General features: G+C 35.3%; 2 protein-coding genes across 2 annotated transcripts in view; one reads left to right on the top strand and one right to left on the bottom strand.

The window, feature by feature from the left end:
• LOC143249473 (uncharacterized) overlaps positions 1-27,488 on the bottom strand; it is a 71,645-nt gene that overhangs the window by 35,213 nt on the left and 8,944 nt on the right. The window lies entirely within an intron of this gene.
• LOC143249471 (synaptotagmin-4-like) lies at positions 517-26,762 on the top strand. The gene is made up of 4 exons (XM_076499375.1): positions 517-726; positions 10,353-11,155; positions 12,534-12,657; positions 22,852-26,762. Exons 1-4 carry the CDS (start codon positions 657-659, stop codon positions 23,157-23,159), a joined length of 1,305 nt encoding a protein of 434 aa, XP_076355490.1. The 5' UTR covers positions 517-656; the 3' UTR covers positions 23,160-26,762.

Here is a 27,488-nt window from a genome sequence, read left to right as displayed (position 1 = left end):
ACGTTAATATGGCCCATGGGAAATGAAATGTTGATTGGTATAATATTGGTTAGATCACAGTATCCTGTAAATATGTTTTCACAAACATATCAAACTGTACTGCGCGAAAGTAAACGAAGATGTTACTTAGACTTTGAGTAAATTAGTAAATTAGTTAACGTTACTAAATCTCTCGGATTTTTCATAACTCAGATTTTGTTTTTGTTTCTTATTATGAACTGGTTTCATAACACATCTTGTCTTATTTTAATCGAAATAGGAATGACTAACATATACCATCAAGCACATAGTAATACTAGCTTTGATCAAAATTTCTAAATTTGTTCTTAGTTTCATAACTATTGTTGATATCGTATACTATAGGAGCTTGGATTAGGTTTGTCGAATTAAGGAAGTAGCAGGCTTTTCAATTAAAAGCGAAAAGGTTGCGCGTAAATGTAGTTTTAGCGCCATAGGAACTTCGTTTAGCGCGATGCTTTCAGCACATGCGCGTACCAACACGCTGTGGATGCAGTATGTTAACAGTGTGTGTCCTAGACTGGTGGTGACAGATCCAAGAGAGGCGCCATGATTACGGGCTGGTGGTAATAAGCCGCAGCATTAATAGGTGAAAGGCTACCCTTTTGAATTTAGTTTCGTACTAGTGTTAAACAAAAATGAAAATCTCAGATCCGATGATGATATACCCTACCAAAAACGGCGAAAAAATAACATCTGCTCACGAAGGTAAGTCCACGAAACAGCTTAATATTTCGGCACTTTTTACTTGTAAGATACATGCAAGATATACATTTCTCAATATTTGCATAAGTTATAATTAAAAGAATCAAAGATTCAATAAAACGTGGTTTTAGAAGACACAGAAGAAAACATTGCATTACCTAGGGTTCAATGACAGAAGGCCCCCTAGTGGCACAGTCTGCAGACCTATACCACTTAAAACTGGGTTTCGATACCCATGGTAGGCAGAGCACAGATAACCCTTTATGTAGCTTTTGCTTAATAACAAAAAACAATCAATAACAGAAGAAGTTTTATTTGTGTATTCCCAAATATTATAGTGTGAGAGTCAACTGTATAAATACGCAGCATTTAATTAAAATATTCGATTTCTAAACAAGTTTTTGATATGACTGGAAAGTAAAAGAAGGAAAAATAGTGAAGAAATAAAACTGATATCGTTTCCACCGTTGAGTAAATTAAATCACAATACAGCGTGCAATAATACATGTCACTAAAACTATATTAGAATTTCTTAAATACTTCAGCAGTTTCTGAAAGATTGTTACACTTGTGTTACGTACCTGTAAAAACTCAATACATTCTGACAGACGCAGTCCATTACACAAACGGTGTTACGTTTTCGTAAACGATCGAGCAATTCTATCAGACACAGCTCGTTATGTAAGCAGTATTGTATTTCTGTACACAGTTGAATAGATTCTGATAGGTACGGTTAGATACAGATGTTGGATCACGTTTCTTTATAAATATTTCAGCATATTCTGTCAGACACGGTTTGTTAAATAAGCTGTATTACGTTTCCGCAAACGCTTGAGTAAATGCTTACAGACACAGTTGTATTAAAGTTGTGTAAATATTTTTCCACGGATTGTAAAGTAGATTTTCTGATAAACGCTAGATAAGATATTTATCAGTCTTTTGTACCGTATTAATGTAAAACATTATGCCTCACTGAATAAGCAGTCTATCATACAAAGTGACTGACATATTCTTTTCAACGATAAACATCCGGCTGTAAAAAGCACTTCTAGGATTCGTATTTTGTAATGTAGTTGATTCACTTGGTTATTAACCTTCATGGTTACACGAATATGAACATTTCTAAAAGTTCATGATTAGAATAAAGAGTCTGATTTTAAAGTTAGGGCTAATATAATATCATAATGTGAGCTTCATTATCTTTATTTCCAGCTTATGCGATTTGTTTTAAACTTCAATTTTGCGGGAGATTGTGCGGGAGATATTGTTTTAAAGATGATACCGTTATTTTGATATTGAAATGGAGTAAAAAAATCCTTGTATTAAATTTTGATGCATAGCTATTTCGAAATTATTTGTAAAGACTGCATCCTCTTTTTAAAATACACCAACTCCTTTAAGTTTGATACTTTAAATTTAATCGTCCCCCAGTGGCATAGCGATATGTTTACAGACTTACAACGTTAATTACACTAGTGGCTGGCAGAGCACAGATAGACCATTGTGTAGCTTGGTGCTGAATTACAAACTAATTAAATATAATCAGATCTCTCTAATCCTAAAATTGATATCTAACTGTAACTTATTTCTTATTTAGAAAATAATGCGATTATGTAATCAACTTCAGAATAAACAAAAGTACAGTTATATTTAAAACTACATTTTAGTATAGTGTAAAAATATGTTTAACACACAGTTTGCGAGTCAGTGAGACCGAATTTTGGGCGACTAGTAGTTACGTCAAGTTTCTTGGTGTTGAAGAAATAACCATAACATTTAAACTTCAATAAAAGGCTCACTCTGTCAACCTAACACAAAATAAACGAACAACACACATATACTTTACTAACCTTTTGAACTTTTCCTGGAGTTCAGGGGTTGGTCTGTGTTCCTCCTGCACAAAATAGTAACAGTATTCATGTTTAGGCAGGTACCAAACTAAGACATCTTACAATAGCCAATAAGCTTCTTTGAACCTTCTTCGGCCATCTTTATTGACAAAGTTCGCGAAAACCGTAAAGAGAACGTCTTTATATAGCTGAGAAACCATATCATGTTTTGCACAACATGTGCGATCACTGGTGTGTTTGTAGTGGAATTTTGGATCGAGGTTTGAGCTTTATTTCCTTATAGTTTGGAAACTGTTGCGAACTGCGCCCTGCTGGTGGGCAATTCAAATTTCAGATTTCGCAAGAAGTTCAGCTCTTCACTCAAAATTAAAAAGAAAAAGATAGTCGGGAAAAGCTTTGTTTCGGAATCAACCTACCAAACACTTCTTTCTGACTCGAAGACGGGATAATCAAACTAATAAATTATGAGGGTATGATAACATGTATTCGATTTACATAAAAAATGTGAATGTGTTTCAAACTTATAGTTTTATAAATGCGATATAATGTTCTTTTAATAACATCTATAACCTTTGTAAAAAAAAAAAAAAGAGAGTCATAAATGGACTTGGCTTGTTTTAAATTTCGCGCAAAGCGACACAAGAGCTATCTGCGCTAGCCGTTCCTAATTTAGCAGTGTAAGACTAGAGGGAAGGCAGTTAGTCATCACCACCTACCGCCAACTCTTGGGATACTCGTTTACCAACGAATAGTAGGATTGACCGTCACATTATAACACTCCCACGGTTGATAGGGCGAACATGTTTTGTGACGGGGATACGAACCCACGACCCTCGGATTACAAGTTGAGTGCCTTATCCACCTGGCCATGCCGAGCGTCATCAATGGAAGAGCCCTAGGTTGTGTTTAATTATGCATGTGGTCATAAACTAAGACTATTCATTTCTTTCAACATAAGCTAACGTTCAATATCTATCTGGTCACTAATAGATATTCGACATTCCACATGTCTAAAGAGATCGTAACAATAAGACATGTTAACATCAACTGTGTAGTTAAATGTTAGCAACTTGATCTCAAACCAGACAATGAAGCGGGTACTCTACAATTATGACAAACTAGAATCGACAAAAAGCAGTTGTGGGCTCGTGTTATGTATAACAGAGTGCTTTATCCACGTATTCGAGAAACTGTACCAATTATCTGGAAACGGTTCCGTATACTGTTTACGGTGCTTTTACATACATATAACAAATTCACAATTTAGATTGTCTGTCGTCCATTCGTTTCATGTGCTCTCTATATGAGTGAAGCATCTAAACGTTTACTTTGGCATTTCCATATTTATGGGCAGCCTACTGGAGCATTTCAAACTCTATAATTCACTTCAAAGTAACAAGGCAAGTTTACGAAAAGACTGCTAAATACATAGGCTGAATGACCAAGTATTTGCATTTTAGATTACGTTACATGTCATTAAATACTGTATGGCAATGAAGTGAGAGATATTTTATATTATTTTATAATAGTAGCTTTGCCTAACCATAATTATAATATTACAGTTTCTGGGTTTCATTTAATTGTTTTATATACTGTACGTCGTAAAAAACTAATTATAGTAATAACACTCTGTAACGCAAATTTACTTCCTGTATAGTATATGTTATTTCTTAATTGCTTATGTTGTAAAGTACAGAAAATGGCCATTATTCCTTTCAAACTTTGCTTTTGTGACCTGGATAATGAAATTTAGAAATTAACCTATTTTCTATGTAAAAACGGGCAAATGTACATAAGGTCTTAATAAAACAACATATGAATCAAGATTTACATGTATTTGTTCTAAAGTTATACAAAAATGAACAAAATGTTTAGACGTTAGTAGTTTTTCGGGTTTGCGACTGTAATGTAAATCACTTTCACGTGTCAGCCCCCAAATATAGTCTCCCATTATGTTTTCGTTATACGAGGGCTGTTCAAAAAATACGCGGACTGTTTGAATTGCGCAGCTCCAGTTGGTTCCAGGGGAATCCGCTTGGTGTCGCTAGGTTCGCACAGATAAGCTGATTACGACGCCATTTTCCGATTGCAGATATCTTCATTTGTGTATTAGCTACGCGGTTTTAAGTGAAGTGCGATTTTTTCGTTTGGCAGATTTCAGAATGAATGACCTGAAGGAGCAACGACTTGCTGTGAAATTTTGTGTTAAACTTGGAAAATCTGCGACTGAAACATTTACTATGCTTAACACGGCTTACGGTGATGTTGCTATGAAGCGTACGGCATGTTTCAAGTGGCATGAACGTTTTAAGGATGGTCGACAGTCCACTGAAGATGATGAGCGTCCTGGACGTCCTTCCACGTCAATTGACGACCCACACGTCGACAAAATCAACACCCTGGTGCGGGCAAATCGACGTCTGACTGTCAGGAAGCTTGCTGAAGAGTGTGGGATATCAGTTGAATCTTGTTACGAGATTTTGACCGAAAAAGTGAAGATGCACCGCGTTGCTGCGAAATTCAGCCAAACACTCGATCACTGTTCTTCCCCACCCCCCTACTCACCTGACCTTACTCCTTGCGATTTTTCTTGTTCCCCAAACTCGAAAGACCCTTGAAAGGAAGAAGATTTGAGACGATTCCCGAGATTAAGGCAAATGCGACGAAGGAGCTGGAGGACATTACAAAAGAAGCGTACCAGGACTGTTTCAACAAGTGGAAACACCGTTGGGATAAGTGTGTGCGTTGGGGAGGAGAGTACTTTGAAGGGGTCCCAGACCTGTAACTTCTAAATAAAATACATTTTGTTTTATGACGTCTGTCCGCGTATTTTTTAACAGACCTCGTATGCTCATTAGTAGCGGCGTATCTTGGTGGAAGCATTCGCCTTCCTCCATTGAGTATGCTCCCATGTTCTCCTTGAATTTATCAAGATGAGCGTCAAGGATATGGACTTTCAGGGACATCCTGCAGCCCATTTTGCCGTAGTTCTTCACCAGAGCCTCAACCAGTTCCACATACTTTTCGGCCTTGTGATTGCTCAGGAAGCCCCAAACCACTGCGACAAAGGTGTCCCAAGCTTTTTTCCCTTCCCACTGAGTTTTTGGAAAATTCTATGTACTCCACGATCTTCTTTATTTTTGGTCCAACGAAGGCACCAGATTTGACATTTGCCTCAGACAGCTTAGGGAAGAAGTATCGAAGGTACTTGAAGGTTGTAGACTCCTCATCAGGAGCTGTGACAAATTGTTTCATAAGACCCAGTTTTATGTGCAATGATGGAAACTACACCTTCTGGAGGTCCACTAGTGGCTCACACTTGACATTGTGCCTCCCCACAGAGAATTCGGTCTGTTGTAGCCAGTGCTTCCTGTTGTAGTGCGCTGCGGTGTTCTTGCTGTCCCAAAGGCAAAGATAACAGGGAAACTTGGTAAAGCTTCCTTGGAAACCCATCAGGAATGCCACCATTTTGAAGTCTCCGATAACTTCCCAGCCATACTTATCATACTTCAAGGCTTCTAGCAAGGTCTTGACACTGTTGTATTCCTCTTTGAGGTGCACCGAAAGATATTTAAATTTTAAAAAGTCTAAAATTTGTATAATATAAAAATTTACAATTCAAGCAAGCAAAAATTGTCCGTCTTACCTTTTAGAGTTTTTTTAAAGTGCTCGTCGGTAAAATGAGGTGCCCAGGGTCTGTTTTGATCCCCGACGGGCATGCCGAAATATGCCTTGTTGGCGTTACACATTTTAGCAGTTGCTGTCACAGAATACTTTTTCGCTCTTGTCTTGCTAAATTGGCCACATACATAGCAGAATGTGTCTGAAGCTTGCAGCTTCTTGATGCCATCTCTGATAAAATCAGATAGTTTTGTGTGTTCACTTAAGCAGCTAGAACTAATTTAAAGTGGTGAGTGGTTACCCCGTATATATATTACTATGGAAAATTCTCGTAAGTTCAACAACATTCTAGAAAGTTCTTGAAAATTCTTATAAGTTCGAGCAAATTCTCTATCAGCTACTCAGCACTGAATCTACCTGGAATATTCTGGAAAATGGGTAAATTTGAAAATTTCATTACCCAGGTCACAAAAGCAAAGCTTCAAGAGAAAAATAGGTCTTTTCCATTTAATTCGCCCCCCGCTAGTACAGCGGTATGTCTCCGGATTTACAACGCTAAAATCAGGGGTTCGATTCCTCTCGGTGGGCTGAGCAGATAGCCCGATGTGGCTTTGCTATAAGAAAAACACACCATTTAATTTAAGCATAAGCAATTGGGAAATAACACTTTCTGCCCAGGAACAAAAAATAAAGATTTTGTTACATAGCGTTATCTTGCTTCCTTCTTATGAAATATTTTGGTCTTCATAATATTTAACTCGAGGGAGTTTTGCTCTTGTGAACTTAGCTACTTGCAAAAACTAAATGACATATTTTTGAAAGTCGCGTGCACTTCACATAGAGACGTAATCGATACGCTCACAAAAGGGTATTGTTATCGCAATGGTTCTAAGAGTGCAATAATTGTGAATAATTTCTCCTAACGTTTTTTTTTTAGTTGTATAACTTTTTTATAATCTAAAATAAGGCGTTGAACCCTTTTCTCAAAGTTTATTTGCACCAAGATCTATAACGAAAATACAAGACAGAGTTTAGAAAGTACAATAGATTTTCGATTTACATGATAGTTACATTAACACTAACGTCCATTCTATTCATTGTGAAATATACTGAATTGCGACGCTCCATATGGGTCAAACACTGCAATCTTTGATTAATTTTTCTATATATTTTTCCCTTTATTTTCTAATTTCCGGTTTCGTAACTTCAGAAACCACTCATTCAGGATATGATTTTACACTTTTCAACTACAGTTAAATAACCTGAATTAAATAAATATATTTTAAAATGCACAAACAGATAATATAATCTTTATACAAGATAAATGTGTTATAATTTGTTATATATATATATATAGGTTTTCTGTTTTCGTAAAACCACTTTCAAGTCGATATCACACGAGTGTCTTTGCAGATTTTGCTTGTTCGTGCGTTCCTTTTAGCACAAAGCTACACGGTGGAACATCGCGAGAACTCGAAACCTTGTATTTTAGCATTGTAAGTCCGGTTTTTGCAAAGTTTTTCAAATACTACGATTACTATATGTATATATATATATATGATTACTATATGTATATATATATATATATATAACATTGTTTTAGTTTACTTTACGTCACTCTAACTTTACAGTTTCATATAAAATCATCGGCTATTTAAATTACTGCCTGTTTTAATTTATTAATATTAACTGCCTTTATATGAAAAATGTATAACGTAAACAAGCATAATAAGTTTTAAACCACTGTTATTCCTGTTTATAGCAATACATCTTGAAGATAACTGCTGCTATGTAGTACCGTGTACTATGTATTAAAATAGAAATACGTATTTGTTTAAAGTTGTGAAATACCTTTACAAAAACCAAAATAATTTAGTGAACTAGTTTAACTATGAGTATAGATGTCTGACTTGACTGCTTCTATTACGCATATATCACTGGAATAATACGCTGCTGTTACTTCATATGATACGTGTATTTTGCAGATAATCTAAAGGTTCCACTGTATAAACGAGTCATATCAATAAACTTTAACTTCTTATTTGACTGGCAGCTTGAAATTATTTATTGATTTCATAATTGCTTTCAGTTGCCACAGAAATGTAGTCTTCACGTACTTGTAAAATCTCTTGAACTACCAACATGTTGGCCCGGCATGGCCAAGCGTGTCAAGGCGTTCGACTCGTAGTCCGAGAGTCGCGGGTTCGGATCCCGGTCGCACAAAACATGCTCGCCATTTCAGCCTTGGTGGTGTTATAATGTGACGGTCAATCCCACTATTTGTTGGTAAAAGAGTAGCCCAAGAGTTAGCGGTGGGTAGTGGTGACTAGCTGCCTTCCCTCTAGTCTTACACTGCTAAATTAGGGACGGCTAGCACAGATAGCCCTCGAGTAGCTTTGTGTAAAATTCCAAAACAAACAAACACACAAAACAAACAAACATACAAAACAAACTCGTCTTACACTGCTAAATTAGGGACGGCTAGCGCAGATAGCTCTCGAGTAGCTTTGCGCAAAATTAAAAAAAACAAACCAACATATCCTTCACCAACTTTTAAAAAACAGAGTCACCATGCCTGGAGGAGAAGAAAAGTTGAATACGAAGAGGATTTGTTGGATTTACACAAACTGAAGGCAGGCAGGATCGAGAAGCATTCAAAGTCATACTTCTTTAGATATTTTGTATCACTATCGTAAGAATTTGAGTCTATTTTGATGCAGCGAGAGCTCGAGTATGATGGAAAATAAAACAAAAAACAAGTGCAATTATTTGTGAATTTGTTTGTTTGTTTTGGAATTTTGCACAAAGCTACTCGAGGGCTATCTGTGCTAGCCGTCCCTAATGTAGCAGTGTAAGACTAGAGGGAAGGCAGCTAGTCATCACCACCGCCAACTCTTCGGCTACTCTTTTACCAACGAAAAGTGGGATTGACCGTCACATTATAACGCCCCCACGGCTGGGAGGACGAGAATGTTTGGCGCGACTCGGGCGCGAACCCGCGACCCTCAGATTACGAAGCGCACGCCTTAACGCGCTAGGTCATGCCAGGCCCCTTATTTGTGAAAATAAGCAGTTTACTGATTTACTTACATACACAACCGTCTATTTATTTATTATTTTCACTATGCTGCAGAACAGTACTAAAGATTACAACTGTCAGATAGAGCATGACCGGACATAGCGACATGAGCTATGATGATGTGGTGAGGCTTCAAAATCGTCATATAATGTGTGTGACCTTTGGTACAACAAATTTTGGATGTAAAGCGTTGTTTATAACTGCTGTAAAAACAAGAAACGCCGAGAAGCTTTTCAGATATAATATACTTAAATATGTATATTTGTATATTTTTTCGACTATGTTAGATATTAACTGTATTTTTTTAAATAATGAAAATACTGGTAACAGTTTTAAAAATGTGAATGTTTTAATAAAGTGAAACCATTCAAATTTCAGGTATGATGGTTTTTACTGACGAAAGAAATGTTTTACTTTGGAATTAATTAAGAAAAATAATTTAGTTAGATGAGATTACATATGATGCAGTAATCACGCAGAAGTAGGATTAGTGACATTTTGGTATTATGTGTATAGATATACATATATACAGACATACATACTCATTAATGTTATTTGAGAAAACTTTATATATTTTATTCACCTTTCTATGATTATTTCCAATATCGTGAGTAACTTCATACTTTGTTATTAATCAGTTATTTATTAACAAACAGTTGGTGATGGGAGGTGATGACTAGTTGCCTTCCCTCTAGTCTTATATTGCTAAATTAGGGACGGCAAGCGCAGATAGCCCTCGAGTAGCTTTGCGCGAAATTCAAAACAAACTAAGAACATACTTTTAAAAGTGTTTGTGTGTGTGTTTTATTATAGCAAAACCACATTGTGCTATCTGAGCTTTATAAAATCCATGTAAAAAATAAACAGTTTAAATAATATAGAAACATCAGTTCATACCAGAATTCCTTAACCAAAAAACCAAACGAACGTATTACTGTGTTATGGTTAACAACTTTGTCAGCAAACAATTTTTTCAGAAAGTGTTAAGAATTATTTATGTATTTTGGTCGAAGAAACAAGTTTAACTTCAGAAAACTTGCAAAAGACGAAGGTTAAAAATTGCATTATTATTATTTCAGTCACAACTGCTACGATTGTTGGCATCTGCGTTGGTAGTATCTTGGCTATCTTCACTTTCGCAGTACTCAGCTACTACTGCTACCGTCGACGGGCTTCTCGAGAGACTCGTGAGTTAACCGCTATTTTCAAGAAGGGCTTGCCTAGGGAACCGCTTGTTCCACGGAAGTCAAAACCCGTAAGGAGCGCGAGTACTGGCTTAAGTGGAGTGAAAGAAAGTCCTAGTCCCACCATCCATAAATCATCTTCCGATGGACGGGGAAACGGACTAAGTCTTTTCAGACAACTAGCAACAACGGTTCCAGAAGACGAAATCATGTACCACGTGGGGCAGAGGAAAACCATTGACAACGATAAGACACCGACTTTCGCAGAAGAAAAGGAAGTGACAGAAGAGAAACCGACAAAATTAGGAAAGCTTCACTTTCGATTCAAGTACATAAAGGAAAAACGTGAGCTCTTAGTAACCATTGTCGGGTGTACAGATTTACCTGTCAAAGATCTAAACACAGGTACGGCAGATCCATACGTAAAACTACAGCTACTACCAGAAAAACAGCATAAAGTAAAGACCAGAGTCTTACGAAAAACCTTAAAACCCGTTTATGACGAAGACTTTACATTCTATGGTATTAACTCGAGCCAGGTGCAAACAACCACCTTGCATTTTATTGTTCTCAGTTTCGACCGATATTCCCGGGATGACGTAATTGGAGAAGTAATTTATCCCCTACCGAATTTAGAGGACGAAATGCTGGAGAAACAGAATACAGTGGAGCGGGAAATATCTCCTAGATCATTAAAGGTTGGTGTATTATTTCACTTCTACCTTGTAGCAAATCTTGTCGAATTATTACGAAAGGATTTGGTTTGTTTGTTTGAAGTTAAGCACAAAGCTGCACAATGAGCTATTTGTGTTTTGCCCGTCACGGGTATCGAAACCCACTTTCTAGCCTCGTGAGTCTGCAAACATACTACTGTACCACTGGAGGGTATCATGAGAACAGGAGAGTGAAGGTTGGTTTGAGTATTTTTACTTTAATATCAGTTTTTGTGTAGACGTGGAATATTTTATTCTATAATTAGGTTACAGATACTCATATAATTTTTATTGGCCCGGCATGGCCAGGTGGTTAAGGCACTCGACCCGTAATCCGAGGATCACGGGTTCGAATCGTCATCACACCAAACATGCTCGCACTTTCAGCCTTGGGGACGTTATTATGTGACGGTCAATCCTACTATTCGTTGGTAAAAGAGTAGCCCAAGAGTTGGCGGTGTGTGGTGATGACTAACTGCCTTCCATCTAATCTTACACTGCTAAATTAAAGACAGCTAGCACAGATAGCCCTCGTGTTGCTTTGTGCAAAATTCAAAACAAAACAAACCAATTTTATTCCGCTCTTTAATTAAATTCATATCGCACGAGGAAATGAAACTCGAGCAAACGTACGTCACCTCCAAGTTCTTTGCTTTTCGTAATCAAATACGAGTTTGTGAAGACTCCCTCTGCTTTATCAAGCCCACAAGTATTTTCTATGGTTTATTATATGCATTATTTCTACCTTAAATCTGAGGTAAGGAATAAGAAATTTGGAGAAGACACGCACTAAGTTGTAAACGCTTGTTCGTTTATACCACATATTCTTACAATTACACCAGTAATGTTTCAGTTTCAATATTAATGAATAGTTGTGTTAATGGCTGCAAACTCAAACGCAAGTTTATTTATTTATTTGAATTATTAATACCGAACCTTCTACACATATTTGTCCCCCCCTTCCCTCCCGATATATCAGTGATAAGCCTGAGAGCTTATACCGCTAATATTCCGAGTTGGCTTTCGGCGTTGCGCATAGCTTAGGTAAAAAACTGCATAGCCGTTCGCTAATTAAGTAAAACAAACATTATACATATTAGAAGTTTATTAATTAAGAGTTTGGGTTATTTGGAAAGAAAATGGCTTTTGAAACATAAAAATAAAAAAACATATTTGCATTAATCACTAAATTTAGTTTCGTGTAAACCATCCGTAATATACAGAAAATAATTCAAGTGTATATTTAATAAACATAATTAATTAATATAAAACATTAAGATTTGCATGTTCTTTTGAATTGACTTATTAAACTGAAGGAAAGATAATTTTCTCGATTATTCATTTTCGCTATACCAAATCACAGATTCGTTCTCAAGGCAGAGGAGAGTTGTTGGTTTCTCTTTGTTACCAGCCAGCTGCCAGCAGGTTGACTGTGGTCATCTTGAAAGCCAGGAAACTTCCGAAGTTGGATGTAACCGGACTGTGTAGTAAGTATATAGTCCACTTTCGAAAATAAAATACTATTTAAATTGACATTCACGTGAGTAGTATATTGATTTGTCGATAGCATCTTATTGTTTTGTTTTTTTCCACGAGGATGGGTGCCATCAAATAATTTCCAGCTTTATGAAAAATAGCGAATATTAAATTATAGTTGGATTATTACCTTGGTTCAATTAAACTGATATTATTAACCTACTACGGTGTCGAGTGCACCTTCAAATTAAATTTTTATCATGATCGACATCTTTTCCAAGGTTTCTATAATTACTGATTTACGTGTCAATACTCTAAGATCTTAAAATATTGTTTTATTTTGAATTTCACACAAAGCTACACGAGGACTATCTGCGCTAGCCGTCCCTCATTTAGCAGCGTAAGACTATAGGGAAGGCAGTTAGTCGTCACCACCCACTCTTGGGCAACTCTTTTACCAACGAATAGTGAAATTGACCAAACATTAAAACGCCCCCACGGCTGAAAGGGCAAACATGTTTGGTGTGACGGGGATTTAAACTCGCGATCCTCGGATTACGAGTCGAGTGCCTCAACCACTTCGCTATGCCGGGCTTTTAAAGAATGATATTGATAATATATTCCAACTTTTATATATAGTCCCCAAATTGCGTGCTTAATCAAACCTCTGGTTTCTTTGAAGATAAACATAATAAACGAATTAATGAATACATTCCAAAGTTTTTAAGTTAAATATTTGTGTACAGAGTTAATTCCATATTGTGTGATAACTGTATTCCACCTTTTCTAATTTGCATGCAGAGCTTATTCCTCATTTTAAAAACAGATTCACTTCGTTAATCACATTTTGTGATTAATGCATTCTAGGGTTTATCAATCTAATTAATTATTTGTGTTCGGATCCGATTTTACATTTTTTTTTATAAATTGGGCGTATTTCAAAGAGATTTAGGTATAAGCGGGTAATATTATTTTATGGAAACGCATTCTTGATTTATGCACAAGTAAAATAAAAAGGTCCCTACATGTGGTGGGTTTGTAACCATGTTCATATGTAATTATGAAATCCAAATAAGTTAGTCGTTATTTGCCGAAAACAGAAATGAGCTGAGGAACATTACTTCTGTATACGTGTTATGACAATTAAAACGGGTTAATTAAACTGCTCTGTAATTTTTATAAAGATGTGAATTATAATCAACATAACATCCAAGTATGTATAAATATTAACGTTACTCAGTTGTTCTGTTGGAAAAACAGGTAGATAGTTGAATGTTATGTACTTAAAACTCCGTTTATATAACAGTCACATAAAGTAAACCGACAACATATTTACTTTTTGCCATAACACAACTAATGACTATACACACAGTAAAAAAGACCAAACTGGATACTCTAATTTGGTATAATAGATGTTCAAGTGTTCTTGCTGAGAGTTCTAATATCCAACAATTACCGTTTCGTATTTGATAGGAAATCTATAAGAAATAAGTCGATAACGTTTGTGAAATGTCGAAACTACAGTCTATACTGTATAGCTATCACCATCTGAACGGAATAGGAAAATTGATATTTCAAAAGCTGCAGAAGCCTAAACATTAACGTCGCTAAAAGTTGAAACATCAGTACCTGTAAGATGACAAACATCAAAATAATTAGAAAACTAAACACAATCTCGTGTAAAAAACTGTAGATTTTAAAGTGCACACGCATACGTAATCAGTAGAAGTATCACTTGTAACACCTGAAACAACAATTTTTGTATAGAAACTAAAACACATCTATAGAAAGTGAAACCTCGACATTCATGACAGGGGAAGCGCCAACGCTAGTCAAAACTAAAACGCGAAAACAAAATATTTGTAGTACAAGTAACTGTTAGAAGCTGGAGTATTAACGTTCATTGAAACCAAAACGCCAACGTTTATATAAAACTAAACATCAACACAATCACAAGCTGAAACGCAAACACCTATGATATGGATTGTTTGTTTGTTTTGTTGGATTCCTCGCAAAGGTACACGAAGGATACATGCGCTAGCCAACCATAATTTTGAAGTTTATTTGTTTGAAGTCAAGCAAAAAGCTACACAATGGGCTATATGTAATCTGCCCACCACGGGTATCGAAATATAATGCTGTAAGTCCGCAGACGTACCGCTGTGCCACTGAGAGGTGACAGACCAGACTAGAGGGAAAGCAGACATGTCAAAACCACCCTTAGCAAAGTGCCCGGCATGGCGGAGCGCGTTAGGCGTGCGACTCGTAATCCGAGGGTCGCGGGTTCGCATCCAAGTCGCGCTAAACATGCTCGCCCTTTCAGCCGTGGGGGCGTTATAATGGTACGATCAATCCCACAATTCGTTGGTACAAGAGTAGCTCAAGAGTTGGCGGTGGGTGGTGATGACTAGCTGCCTTCCCTCTAGTCTTACACTGCAAAATTAGGGACGGCTCAGGTTTCTCCTCCTGGTTGGGGGTTGTGCAGTAGGCTAACAATCTGCTCACTTAAAAAACCAACCTGTTAATGAATCCGCAAGTGATTGCGGCCCTATGTTCCTTCATGGAATCGAGTGGCATAATAATAATAACCCTTAGCAAACTGTTGATTACTACTCTTTTAACGTAATGTAATGCACCCTAGTTCTCAAAGTGTGAGACGCGATTTATTTATTTTCTCACGAGAACGGTATGAAAACAATTTCACATCTAGGCAGTACTCGGCCCTAATGGGTCGAAAATAAAACACTAAAATATCTAGTAGCTGAAATAATCACTAAAAAACAAACATGTATTTAAAATAAGCCAGTTTGTTTTAGCATTCTCATGTACATTCTGGTAAAAGTATTAAACATATATATTTGTAGCAGAAAATGTCAGTATTTTATAATGCTATGCAAACTAAACCTTTTGCTTTATTGGTAAAAACTAAACTTTTTGTTAAGTGTTTTAAAGTTCACAACATCGTATGAATAGTGATTTGAATTTCACGCAAATCTATTCGAGGGCTATCTGCGCTAGCCGTCCCTAATTTAGCAGTGTGAGAATAGAGGGAAGGCAGCTAGTCATCACCACCCACCGTCAACTCTTGAGCTACACTTTTGCCAACGGATAGTGGGATTACCGTAACATTATATCGCCTATACGGTTGAAATGGCGAGCATATTTGGTGCGAGGGGGATTCGAACCCACGACCCTCGGATTACGAGTTCAGTGCTTCAACCACATGGCCATGCCAGGCCGCATGCATAATGTGTTATTATGGAACAAATACAAACCACAACCTGTCTTGCGAACAGTTGTTACTACTTAGTTTCTTATTCTTCGTTATCCTGCTGTGTTACTCAAAATCTCACTTCTTCAGCTTTGTAGCTTTTATCTGTCATTTATTTTTGTATAAATCTAAACTAGGGATATTTGATCGCTGCCGTCCTTAATTTTGAGCCCCGGCATGACCAGGTGGTTAAGGCACGCGATCCGTAATCTGAAGGTCGCGGGTTCGAATCCCCGTCACACCAAACATTCCCGCTCTTTCAGCCATGGGGGCATTATAATGTGCGGTCAATCCAACTTTCGTTGGTAAAAGAGTAGCAAAAGAGTTGGCGGTGGATGGTGATGACTAGCTGCTTTCCCTTTAGTGTTACACTGCTAAATTAGGGACGGCTAGCGCAGATAGCCCTCGAGTAACTTTGCGCGAAATTCAAACCAAACCTCAATTTTGAACTGATAGATTATAAGGAAAACTACTAGTAAATAGCACTCACCACTAACTTATTATGCGATTAAACGGTGAGATTTGACTGTCACCGTTATAGAACACCCATAACCCCAAAGCAAGGATCGCACTTTCGCGGCGACAGGCCGCTAATCTTTAATCCTGGAATTTATATTTTATGTCCGCTAAGCTTATTATTTATCTAGAGAGCATTGCTCTAATTCGTGTTGTGATTTTAAGTGTTAATGTTTAATATGTTTCGTGTTTATTTAATGTAAAAAAGAATGTTTAAATTTAAATATAACAACATATAATAACTGCAATCGTGAAAGAAGTGCCACTTTCAAACTTTTAATATAAACTTGGATTTCAGGTCTTTCTTTCAGATATGTGCGTTATCAAAGAAACTTTTATTCCTAAAAATCTTGTCATTAAAATTATCAATATTTATTTCAGTAGAGTTTTATAACTTCGCTGACATATATACATGTAAACTTCAATTGACCATCTGGCCATACCGGGCCTCATTATGTTAGGAGTAATGACTTCAGTGTAGTGTTAACGTATTAAATTTTCTTTAGGTTTTGATGCCATACAAAGGTTTTGCAAGCTCTATCGGTAAAGTATCACGACATATAAAAAAGTTGAATTGTAAAGAAGTGCTTTATTATCAAATGCTCAGGGTGTAAAGCTTTGGGTAAGGTGAAATAATAATATTATTATTATATCGTATTAGAGAATATCAGTTGTTTCATGCGAAGAAGCGACAACAGAAACCATAATAAAGTTCTGAGATTGAACACGGAACTTCTGACTAGCAAAACCTTATGTTGGACTTTATGCCGAGCGTAATGTTGTATGACTATCATAATCACAGTGAGAGGCTTTATAAATGAGAATTGTGAGGAACCACTTTTGAATAGGTCACTGATAGAACATTGGTTTTATTAGGTAGTGGTCCTAGGTTTAAATCCCCAAGTCACGTTTGGCCCGTTTTTGTTTTATTTTTAAACAAAATATTTAATATTAACACAGGATCTGTCTTTCAACCAGACGCCTCACTGGTAGAAATTAGACATAAACAAATTAAGAATTTAATTTATATCATTTTAATGAAACTGATGAACGATATGAACATTTTACAGTTGCTGAATCTAACAAAACTGATTGAGTTATGACTGGTCACATCATCAGCAACAGAAACTCCATAGTTACTTGTGTAACCGACAGGTGCGCGACATGAACCTTCTTCTTCGACTGTCCTTGCTTCTTTTTCTTCTGTTTTTTTTTTTCAGCCCGTATCTCAAAAGATATTCAGCAGATAGTACCAAGTCTCGCTGACCATTACTGGAACTTTTATTAAAAATTCAACATGTTACCATCAATCGTAATTATTTCCTCGATTACCGACATGTTTAAGATTCCGAAATGTTCCAACCGCAACTTGTACAACTACTGTGGATGTGTTCACGATGGCTTTTATGACTGCCCAAAAACAGATATGGTGCTGGCAGAGACAGTAGAAATAGCTGATTCTAACAAAGAGCCACGGCATGGCCAGGTGGTTAGGGCACTTGGCTCGTGATCTGAGGGTTGCGGATCACACCAAACTTGCTCGCCCTTTTAGCCCTAGGGACGTTATAATGTGATGGGCGTTCTTACTATTCGTTGTTAAAAGAGTAGCTCAAGAGTTGGCGGTGATGACTAGCTACTTTTTCTGTAGTCTTTAACTGCAAAATTAAGCACAGCTAGCGCAGATAGCCCCAGTGTAATTTTGCGCGACATTCAAAACAAACAAACAAATGCAGACAGAGACAGTAGTAATATCCTTCTGCCAGAGTAGAATATCAAAAACGAGGTCTTCAATTTTAAATAGACAATAAAAAAAGGTTGCACAGTTCAATTTGAGTAAAAAAAATAAATAAAAATTTTACTTGTTATGTGTGACCGTTGCTAATAAAGTGAAACGACGACTCCGAAACCTTGTATCTTCCGGATGAAATATGCTACAATCATATGGCTTGCATATATGGATATAGGAAATTCTGAATTGTCCAATGGTTTATGCAACAATCCCAGTAAATAATTATAGGAATTATTTGTTCCTTGTCGCCACATTAACACTAATTCATCTCTGGTTATGAGAGAACGTTTGTTTGTTTAGAATTAAGCACAAAGCTACACCATGGGCTATCGGTTCTCTGCCCACCACGGTATCGAAACCTGGCTTCTAGCGGTGTGAGTCCGCAGACATGCCGCTGTGCCACTGGAGAGCATGAGAGAGATATCCTGTTTTAATTATCAGCTAAGATGAGAGAGCCCTTCCCTGGCGCATGGAAAGTCTCAGGTACGACTTTGAAAAACAAAAGATAAACTGATCATAACACCACATCGTTTCATAAAATTTCTAAATATAAATAACATTTCTTTTTCATTCACTGTCGCTCTCTCTTTCTTTTTTTTAAAACTTGAATGAGTTCAAGTCATTTGACACTGTATAACTACTGAATTGACGTCACCAGCAATTTCTTGGCATTTCTATTTGATCCATTTGATAAATACAACGCTAGTGTCCAGATTTCAATATCCGTGGTAGGCAGAACATAGTTAGCCAGCTGCGTAGCTTTGTGCTTAATTGCAAATAAACAAATCAACTGACAAGCGTGCCTGGAGAGCCGATACAATTGGAAGTCAATTATTAAACCAATAACACGTTAAATGGTTTGTTTTTAAATTTCGCGTAAAGCTACTCGAGGGCTATCCGCGCTAACCGTGCCTAATTTAGCAGTGTAAGACTAGAGGGAGGGCAGCTAGTCATCACCACCCACTGCCAACTCTTGGGCTACTCTTTTACCAACAGATAGTGGGATTAACCGTAACATTATAACGCCCCCACGGCTGAAAGGGTGAGCATGTTTGGTGCGACTGGGATTTGAACCCGCGACCCTCATATTACGAGTCGAACGCTTTAACCCACCTGACCATTCCGGGCCAACGTTAAATGAAATGTACAAGTATTTTTACATTCCTTGATACATACACAATATCAATCAAAAACTAACCAAGAAGGCTGCAGCTGATCTTGTCATCCTCTGGATTACAGACTATTCTCCCCTACCTCTATAACACAAAGAGTTGATTAAAAATCATGTCTTGACAAATAATATATATATATATTAGGTTCAAGAATTCTGTTCATTCGCGTCGACTTTTATTTTTAAATAAAAAATAGTGCAAATTAATGAATGTATGCAGGGAGATTCAGCTGAGTATATGCTTATATGGTTAGAGAGCAGCTGCTTATGGTATTAACGTCTTCTACATAATCTACATTATTCTAATGAAGCATTGGCAGATTTTTGGAGTAGAATAGTCGCATGTAATGACTCTTGTTGACATTTTGCAGTCTCCCACTTGTACAGCGGTAAGTCTATGGATTTACAACGCTAAAATCAAGGGTTCGATTCCCCTCGGTAGACTCAGCAGATAGCCCGATGTGGCTTTGCTATAAGAAAACACACAAACAGACATTTTGTAATTCAAAGCTGAAGCTGTATTGCTATTATTAGGTTTCGTAGGCTGGATTCCTACAGTGGGTGTCTATAACTTGTTGGCGATAAACAATAAACAAACAGCAATACAGTCGACTTGTTTTAGAAACTGGGATGTTTTTTTCAAATATCAGGCAAACAGTAGTAGAATTAGAGGAAACATAATACAAAAGAATGACTTGTAGTTAACACAAAAATCTATCCAGTAGCCAATCAAGGAAGATAATGTTAAGCTACTTATTACGCACTATTTACTTAATGCTACCTGAACAGTTGATCAGATACAAAGTACTTTATTCTCATGAAGTGTTGTCAATCAAGACAAGGTTTGTAAAATTTAACCTGCCATTCAGGCATTGCTATTCATTAACCTGCAATCAAGTTAATGTCACAAAGCGTTTTGAATAATACTCCTTGCTGATTGTCTTGCAGAGGTGTAGAAGGTAAGTTAAAAGAGAGGGAGAGCAAAGTTTATTTGACCGAGAAAAGCAGGGTTTAGGGTTGTCTTGGGACCCAGGAAGCTATTGGATTCTGAATTAAATTTTATGTATTCTCTTGCTTTTCCTGAGAGTGATGTTTACTGATACAGACGGAGAAGTGGAAGTGAGGGACCCATGCCCCATATTTCCTATGCCACTACCTTGTTTTTGAAAGAATACAATAAGTAAGTACGATTCCAGACATTCGTATGCTTCTACTTGAATATTTAACTGAATGATACTAGTATTTTGAATCTAAATGACACCTTATACACCATGTGTATGGCTAAGCGGCCACCACAGAAACATTGATGTTCACGTAAAGCCATCTTTAATTTAGCATGCTATGTTGATCAGAGGGACTGTAAGCATTTATATTTAGCTTAAAAGTTGGACTGACTGTCACATTTATAATTCCCCTACTGCTAATAGTCCAGAGGCTGATATGGTCAGGTTGTTAGGGGAGTTTGACTCGCAACCTGCTAGTCGTGGGTTTGAAATCAGTCCACGAATATACTCACCCATTTAGCCGTGGGCTCAATTCAAAGTGATCAATTCTATTATTCATTGATAAAAAGAGTAGTTCAAATGTTGGCCGTAAATATTGTTGACCAGCTGCCTTCCATCTAATATATTACATCGAAATTAGAGACTATGTAACTTTGCCCGAAATTCTACAACTAAATTCGGAGTGTATTAAATTGTATATCACAGTTTGAACTTTGGACCTTCTGATACTCAGCCTTGTACACTAACTACTAGACTATGTCCTTTCCCATTACACTAAACACTAATTGTTATAGTATGAGTTTATACACTTTATATATACTATATGCCTATAATCATTTTGCTTAAGTATTTTATACTGTAATACGTCGCCGATCACTCAACTATGACCATACATGCATACGTTTGTGGAACACTGCACTGATTTGTGTATGCAAAAATATAAAAAAATACATAATGTGCAAAATGGTTACTAGAATCCTACAAACATATAAACAATTAAGATCAGTCAACCAAACAATGAATAGTAACAATTATATTTCACATACGTTAAGCGTGTTCATCTAGTGGAAGTATGGTTATATAAAAACAAACTATTTGACAAGCTGTTCAGAGATGACTGTAATAAAAGTTTATCAACAGTGTAAATCGAAAAAAAATACAATCTTAGATTTATAAAAACTGTGACCATCCGAGGAAACAGAGAAACGTACAGGCTTAAAAAGCTATAACACATATTGGATTATCATAATTCAGCATCTGCAAACATAGTATGTGTGAAGAAACTATGTCTCAAAACTGCTTACCTCAAAAAACATGGAGAAAATTACATGACCCACACAACTCTGTGTTGTTATGACATTAAAGAGGGATGGTATGGTCTGATGGTTAGAACTTTCGACTCGCAATCTGTGGGTTCGAGTCTCCATCACTAAATATGCTTGGCATTTCAGCCGTGAAGTTGTTATAATATGATGTCAAATGTCAAGCATTTGTGGTGGGTGTTGTTGACTCGCTGCCTTCTCTCTAGTCTATCGTTGCAAAATTAGGAACAGTTAGTCCTTGAGCAGCTTTGCGCAAAATGTAAAACAAACCAAACAGTATCACAATACAAGTTGATAGAAGTGGTATAATAGTGATGAAAACATTCTATTATTCTTTGGATAATATCACAATGTATCTGAACTTAATGTTGTTACCAACCATGTACATTCAACAACTCTGCATTTCTACCCTGATGGACAAGGGTTTCTTCAAAATGATAATGAGACAACAAAACTTGGTCACATTGTTCGAACATTATTTGAAATTTGGGTTTCAATATTATTTTTTAGCCAATACGGTCAGCGTTATATATATAAAATATGTTTCGGCGTATCTATAGTTAATTGAATGCTGTATTTGCTACTAGAATACCCTGCCATTAATAAATCATCACATTCTTTTTGATAAATGGGCAATACATTATTTGGCACATTATGTCAAACTTAATATTCTCTTAATCCGTGATGGCGAGAAAACCCACTTGTAGAGAAAAATATGTGTGTAAAAACGGTTGGTATGGATGAGAAAATTCTACGTAGAGGAGCAAACAGCGTTTCGACCTTCACAAAGAAAGAGGTTTCTTTGTGAACCTGACGATGACCGAAGAAGGTCGAAACGTTGTTCGCTCCTCTGCGTAGAATTTTCTCAACCCATACAAATCGTTTTTACATATATATTAATATTCTCTTATTGAAACGAAAGGTAGCATGTAAAAGTCTTAATAAAATGGTCGGTGAAATTTATATTGCGGTCCACAACCTATTCACTTTGTATTGCAATATAGATATAGTTGCGTACTATACAGTACATTATATATCATTGCACTCTGTTATTTAATACAATTATTTACTGCAAATTCTCATATTAATTTACATTAATGTATGTTTCTCTAATGTGTATTTTCTGTTACAGATCCATACGTGAAGATCTATTTGATGTATAACAAGCAGAGAATCGCAAAGAAAAAAACTCTTGTTAAGAAACGAACATTGGATCCAGTGTTCAACGAATCATTCATTTTTGAGGCGCCTTATAATGAGGGTTTGGAGAATATAAGCTTAGAACTTGTTGTTCTGGATTGGGACCGGGTCACTAAAAACGAAGTCATAGGGCGTCTCAATATAGGGTCAAAAACCGGAGGAACCACACAACAGCATTGGGCCGATGTTAGCCATTCTCCGCGACGGCAGATAGCAGAATGGCATAAGCTCCAGGAATGATGAGAAATACCAATTTGATAATTCTTACAATTAATGACGTTTAGCAGAAATTCTTGACAGTATGCTTGTGTCTATTTTCTTTTTCCCAAAATTTAATGGGGTGACGCATGAAATATATAACTAATATTATCAACAACCATAGGCCTACAGCTCCGTATTTTCGCCATAATATGACGAAATGACCATTAATAAATACCAGTTATCTTGGACATTGCCTTTACTTCACCGAAGAAAGGTCTTGCAAATAAATTACCTTGCATGAAATGTTCCATTTTGGTGCTGCCATCTGTGAATATTATTAAGATGTGTTCCGTTTCAACTTAAATTTGAAAAATAAAGACTTAATTTTTTAATCTCGTTTACCACTAACTGAAATGTACCAAAACTTTGATTATATAAATTTACAAGTACCATTCTGTATTGCATAGTACTAAATGATAGTAAAATTTCAGTATTACAGCTTTATATTTCGAGATAGAAACACAATTACGTTTGTATACATCTGCCACAGTTTGTACTCTTATCACCGATCTACGTGGGGCCAAATGCCTTTAATGACAGAAGTTTCTGTTTCAACACTAGAACACTTATTTCCATTGCAAAATTTGAATTTTCGTTATCTATAATACACATGTTCAGTTGTTCGCAGAATTTTTTATTTTTAAAGCAAACAGCTGTAATAATCATTTAAAACATATAAAGTGGTGCCTGATAAATATTTGGCAAAATGTACTTTCTTTGCTTTAGATGTTAAAAAATTATATCTATTAATGCAACCACGTGTGCTAAGAAGTGGGATTGACTGGATGGTCATATTATAATGCCCCCACGGCTGAAAGGGCTGGCACGTTTGGTGTGACGGGGATTCAAGCCTGCGACCCTCAGATTAGGAGATAAATTATTGCTTTTTTTAGTTTCCAACTTGATAACAGATGGAAGGACTGGTACTAAATGCTATGATAAATATTCAAAAGTAAAATTACCTTAAGAAATTTACCAAAAAGTTTAGAAAAATTACAAAGGAAGTTTAAACGTAAACTATAAAATTGGATGTGTATAAGTGAATATGGTTTACTTTATTTTTCCCCAGTATTAATGTACTGAAAACACCAAAGTAATGAATAGTCAATCACAGGCCTCTTAGTTTTAAAAATGTTTAATATTCCAGATGTTGCTAATGAAAATGGTAATCACTTGTAACTTTTCAGTAATTATTGTGTGATGTCGTTTAACCAATTTACAATGGAGAAAGGCTGAAGAAACCGGAAGAAATGAAATACTATTTATGCAAAGTAGCATTTCTATTACATTTCCTCCTTGTAAACTACGAAAAATACTACTAAAATTAAATATGAATGAACTGTACAGCTAATGTGTTTACACGAAAATGTTTCCATTTGAAATCACACATGATACAAAAACAACTGTGTAAGGTATGATAAAATAAGCTGTATATTGTTAAGTTTCAAGGCAACTGTGAAATATTAAGTTTAAAAATATTACATGCACTGTTATTCGAAAGCAGAAACTTTGTGTTATTTTAACATAAGCAAAAGGGGATTCGAATTTGCACAAGTTGAACTGTAAGAACGTAATGATTTCTTAGGTTTCATTATAAGTATTCTAAAATATTAGTCTTTATTATTAATGCAGAATACCTTGAATAGCTCTCAATTACAATTCTTTCTTAAACAGATAGTAATACCACACTAGTATTTTCCTTCTAATGCTAAAACAAACTTTAAAAATTATCAGTATTAAATACTCTGTAATAATGGGAACTGTTTTATAATTTTTTCTACTAATGTCTTGAGTGAAAAGGAAAATCTGTTTACTTGCCAAATATTTCCTTAAGATACCTACTAATGTGTTTCAATTTTATGAAATATTCTATAAACTTTTTATTTTTGCTTAAGCATTTCATTTTCAATAAGATAAAAACAATATTATTGTTTAAAACTTCTATGCTGTGAAGGTACCTGAAGACTTTATTAATGACAGTTATAAAGAATTACTTGATTAGTTTGTGCTCTTAAACCTGTTATCAGTTCAGTTTTTATAAAACTTCAATCATATTGCATATATACATTGTTTTAATAACTTTTCAATATCAGTGCACAATAATTCAATAAAGCCCAAATTTAGTGTTTAACTACCTCAGTAGTTGACATGGGTATAGGGAATTAAGTACTTAAGATAAAGACTTAAAGTTTAGTCTTAAATATCCAGGTACTTTTTAGTTTTGAAATGATACTAATTTTATTTTTAATTTCAAAATTTTATTACAATCATCTTAATAACGTTAAAAGGTTTACATTTAAAGGTTATCCTTATTTAACATATGAATATAAGACTGAAAGTAACATTTTTGTATTATTATAATACTTCATTAAAAAATGTTCAATAGGGTTGCTGAATAAACATGAAAATCTAAGAGCCAAAACTATTGTGCAATTTAACTTTTCAAAATGAAAAAAGTAGCAAGACATTTTGAATTACAGAGAAATATTACTATGGATTTTCCAAATTTAAATTCCCTGAAAACACCAAAATCATGAGAAAACATAAAACTTTGTATCAAATAACTGGTCAGAGCAAAACTTACAACAGAATACACAGATACACTGTACTATTCTTTTACTATGGGAATCTTTCCAATTTTCTTTTATTTTTCAAATAAATCATACAACACAGATTAAACCATATACTGTTTTAATACTGAAAATGTTTGTATTCATAATAGCACGTTAGCAAGATAAATTTTAAAAATGAGTACTTTTATTATCATGTATAAATGAATCAAATTTTTATTTATGTTACTACAAAAGTCTTGACCTGTGTGATATTAACTACCAAACAGTTTGCAAATAGACCACTGTAAACTCTATTGTTATTACTACTTTTGAAATTATGTTTTTTTAAATGAAATGAAACTATAAAATGTATCAAATACATTGTTTTCTGGCAACCTATGTAACTACTGTGCATTTCTGAGTATGAATTATTTCCACAGTAAAAGCCTTCAACCTGCTACTTTGTCTTGGAATGTATGACCATTTACAGTTAAAATATTCATCACACTTTCCACCCAAAGAAATGAATTATTTTAAACCTCAATCCATTAAGGTGTTTCAAGCTACCTAAAAGACAAATTTCTGGTCAATGGCAAAAAAATACATTAATGAAATAGTGTATTAATTCACCTCCTAATAAAAAAAACATTTAATTTGAAAATTTTCAAACCATAAAGAAATAGCAATAAAAACTATAATACTGATTTTTCTTTGCATCTTTTGTGGAATAATTTCACTAAAGATTTCGTGATCAACTTTCCAAACACTTTAAGGCAATTGCATACTAAGGCATGCAAGTTTCCCAGGCAATTCTTGTAAGCTTAGTTATCTTGGAATATTTTGACTTTAAACAATAAGGTAAGAATCTAAATATTTTTTACACTTTATATGAATAAATATACATTGTAATATAATTCCAGACATTATTTGTATTTCATTAATAAAAACAGCATGCTATTTAAGTTTCTTCCAAAGCCTCTTGTATTGTCTTAGCAAGTCTGGTAATATTTACAATGTTAATGCACAATTTTTCATATCATTCATTATCATCTGTCTAATACAGAGAAATAACTACATTTCTCCTCATAATATTCTCTTAAATCTTTTTTTAATGATATTAATGATTTAAAATCTAATCATAGGTTTCCTCAAGCCTTTCTTTCATTTCCTTCAGTGTTATTAAACCTATGTGCATACCACAGCCTTTTACAGAATGCCATTCAACTAATTATGTATTTAATATCAGAGTTATAAACTATTCATTCTTACCTAGATTGCTAATGTAGTGACAGTTCATGATAGAGGAGAATAAATACTATTTACAGTTTACATGAACAAAAAGTGAAAAAACCCTGTAGATAAACATTTTTACTGTTCAAAGAACAAAATTATTTTACACTCCAATTTGTCAGTCCAAACGAGGTTAACATCAATTCACATACATATCTGGAGTATCATCACTTTTGCAATGCATTTGATTTTTTATGTACAAAATATTTATAATTTCACTAAAAGCTTGCTACATTTTGTATACACACAATGAATCAATTTCATGTAGATTCAGTTAAACTAGCTGCAAAAAGAAAAAAAAATATTCAACTTTTTTGCTGTTGACATTCTTGAATGTTTATTTTAAATGCTTGAGATCACAAAATCAAGAAAACACAAGTCTAACTCTAAAGAACCAAAAATTAAAAATAGTTTTGTGTATTGATCAGAAAAAATGTTCTAATTATTTATATAATAATCATTATCC

This window comes from Tachypleus tridentatus, chromosome 4, assembly GCF_004210375.1.
Source record: "Tachypleus tridentatus isolate NWPU-2018 chromosome 4, ASM421037v1, whole genome shotgun sequence".
Lineage (NCBI taxonomy): Eukaryota > Metazoa > Arthropoda > Merostomata > Xiphosura > Limulidae > Tachypleus > Tachypleus tridentatus.
This window is presented reverse-complemented; position numbering and strand designations above follow the sequence as displayed.

What these genes read in the sequence shown, in the direction of transcription:
- LOC143249471 (XM_076499375.1), top strand. Translation starts at nt 657, where the DNA reads ATGAAAATCTCAGATCCGATGATGATATACCCTACCAAAAACGGCGAA. An exon ending in TATCTCCTAGATCATTAAAG is followed by an intron (nt 11,156 to 12,533) that starts GTTGGTGTATTA and finishes ACCAAATCACAG; the next exon opens with ATTCGTTCTCAAGGCAGAGG. An exon ending in GGATGTAACCGGACTGTGTA is followed by an intron (nt 12,658 to 22,851) that starts GTAAGTATATAG and finishes TTTCTGTTACAG; the next exon opens with ATCCATACGTGAAGATCTAT.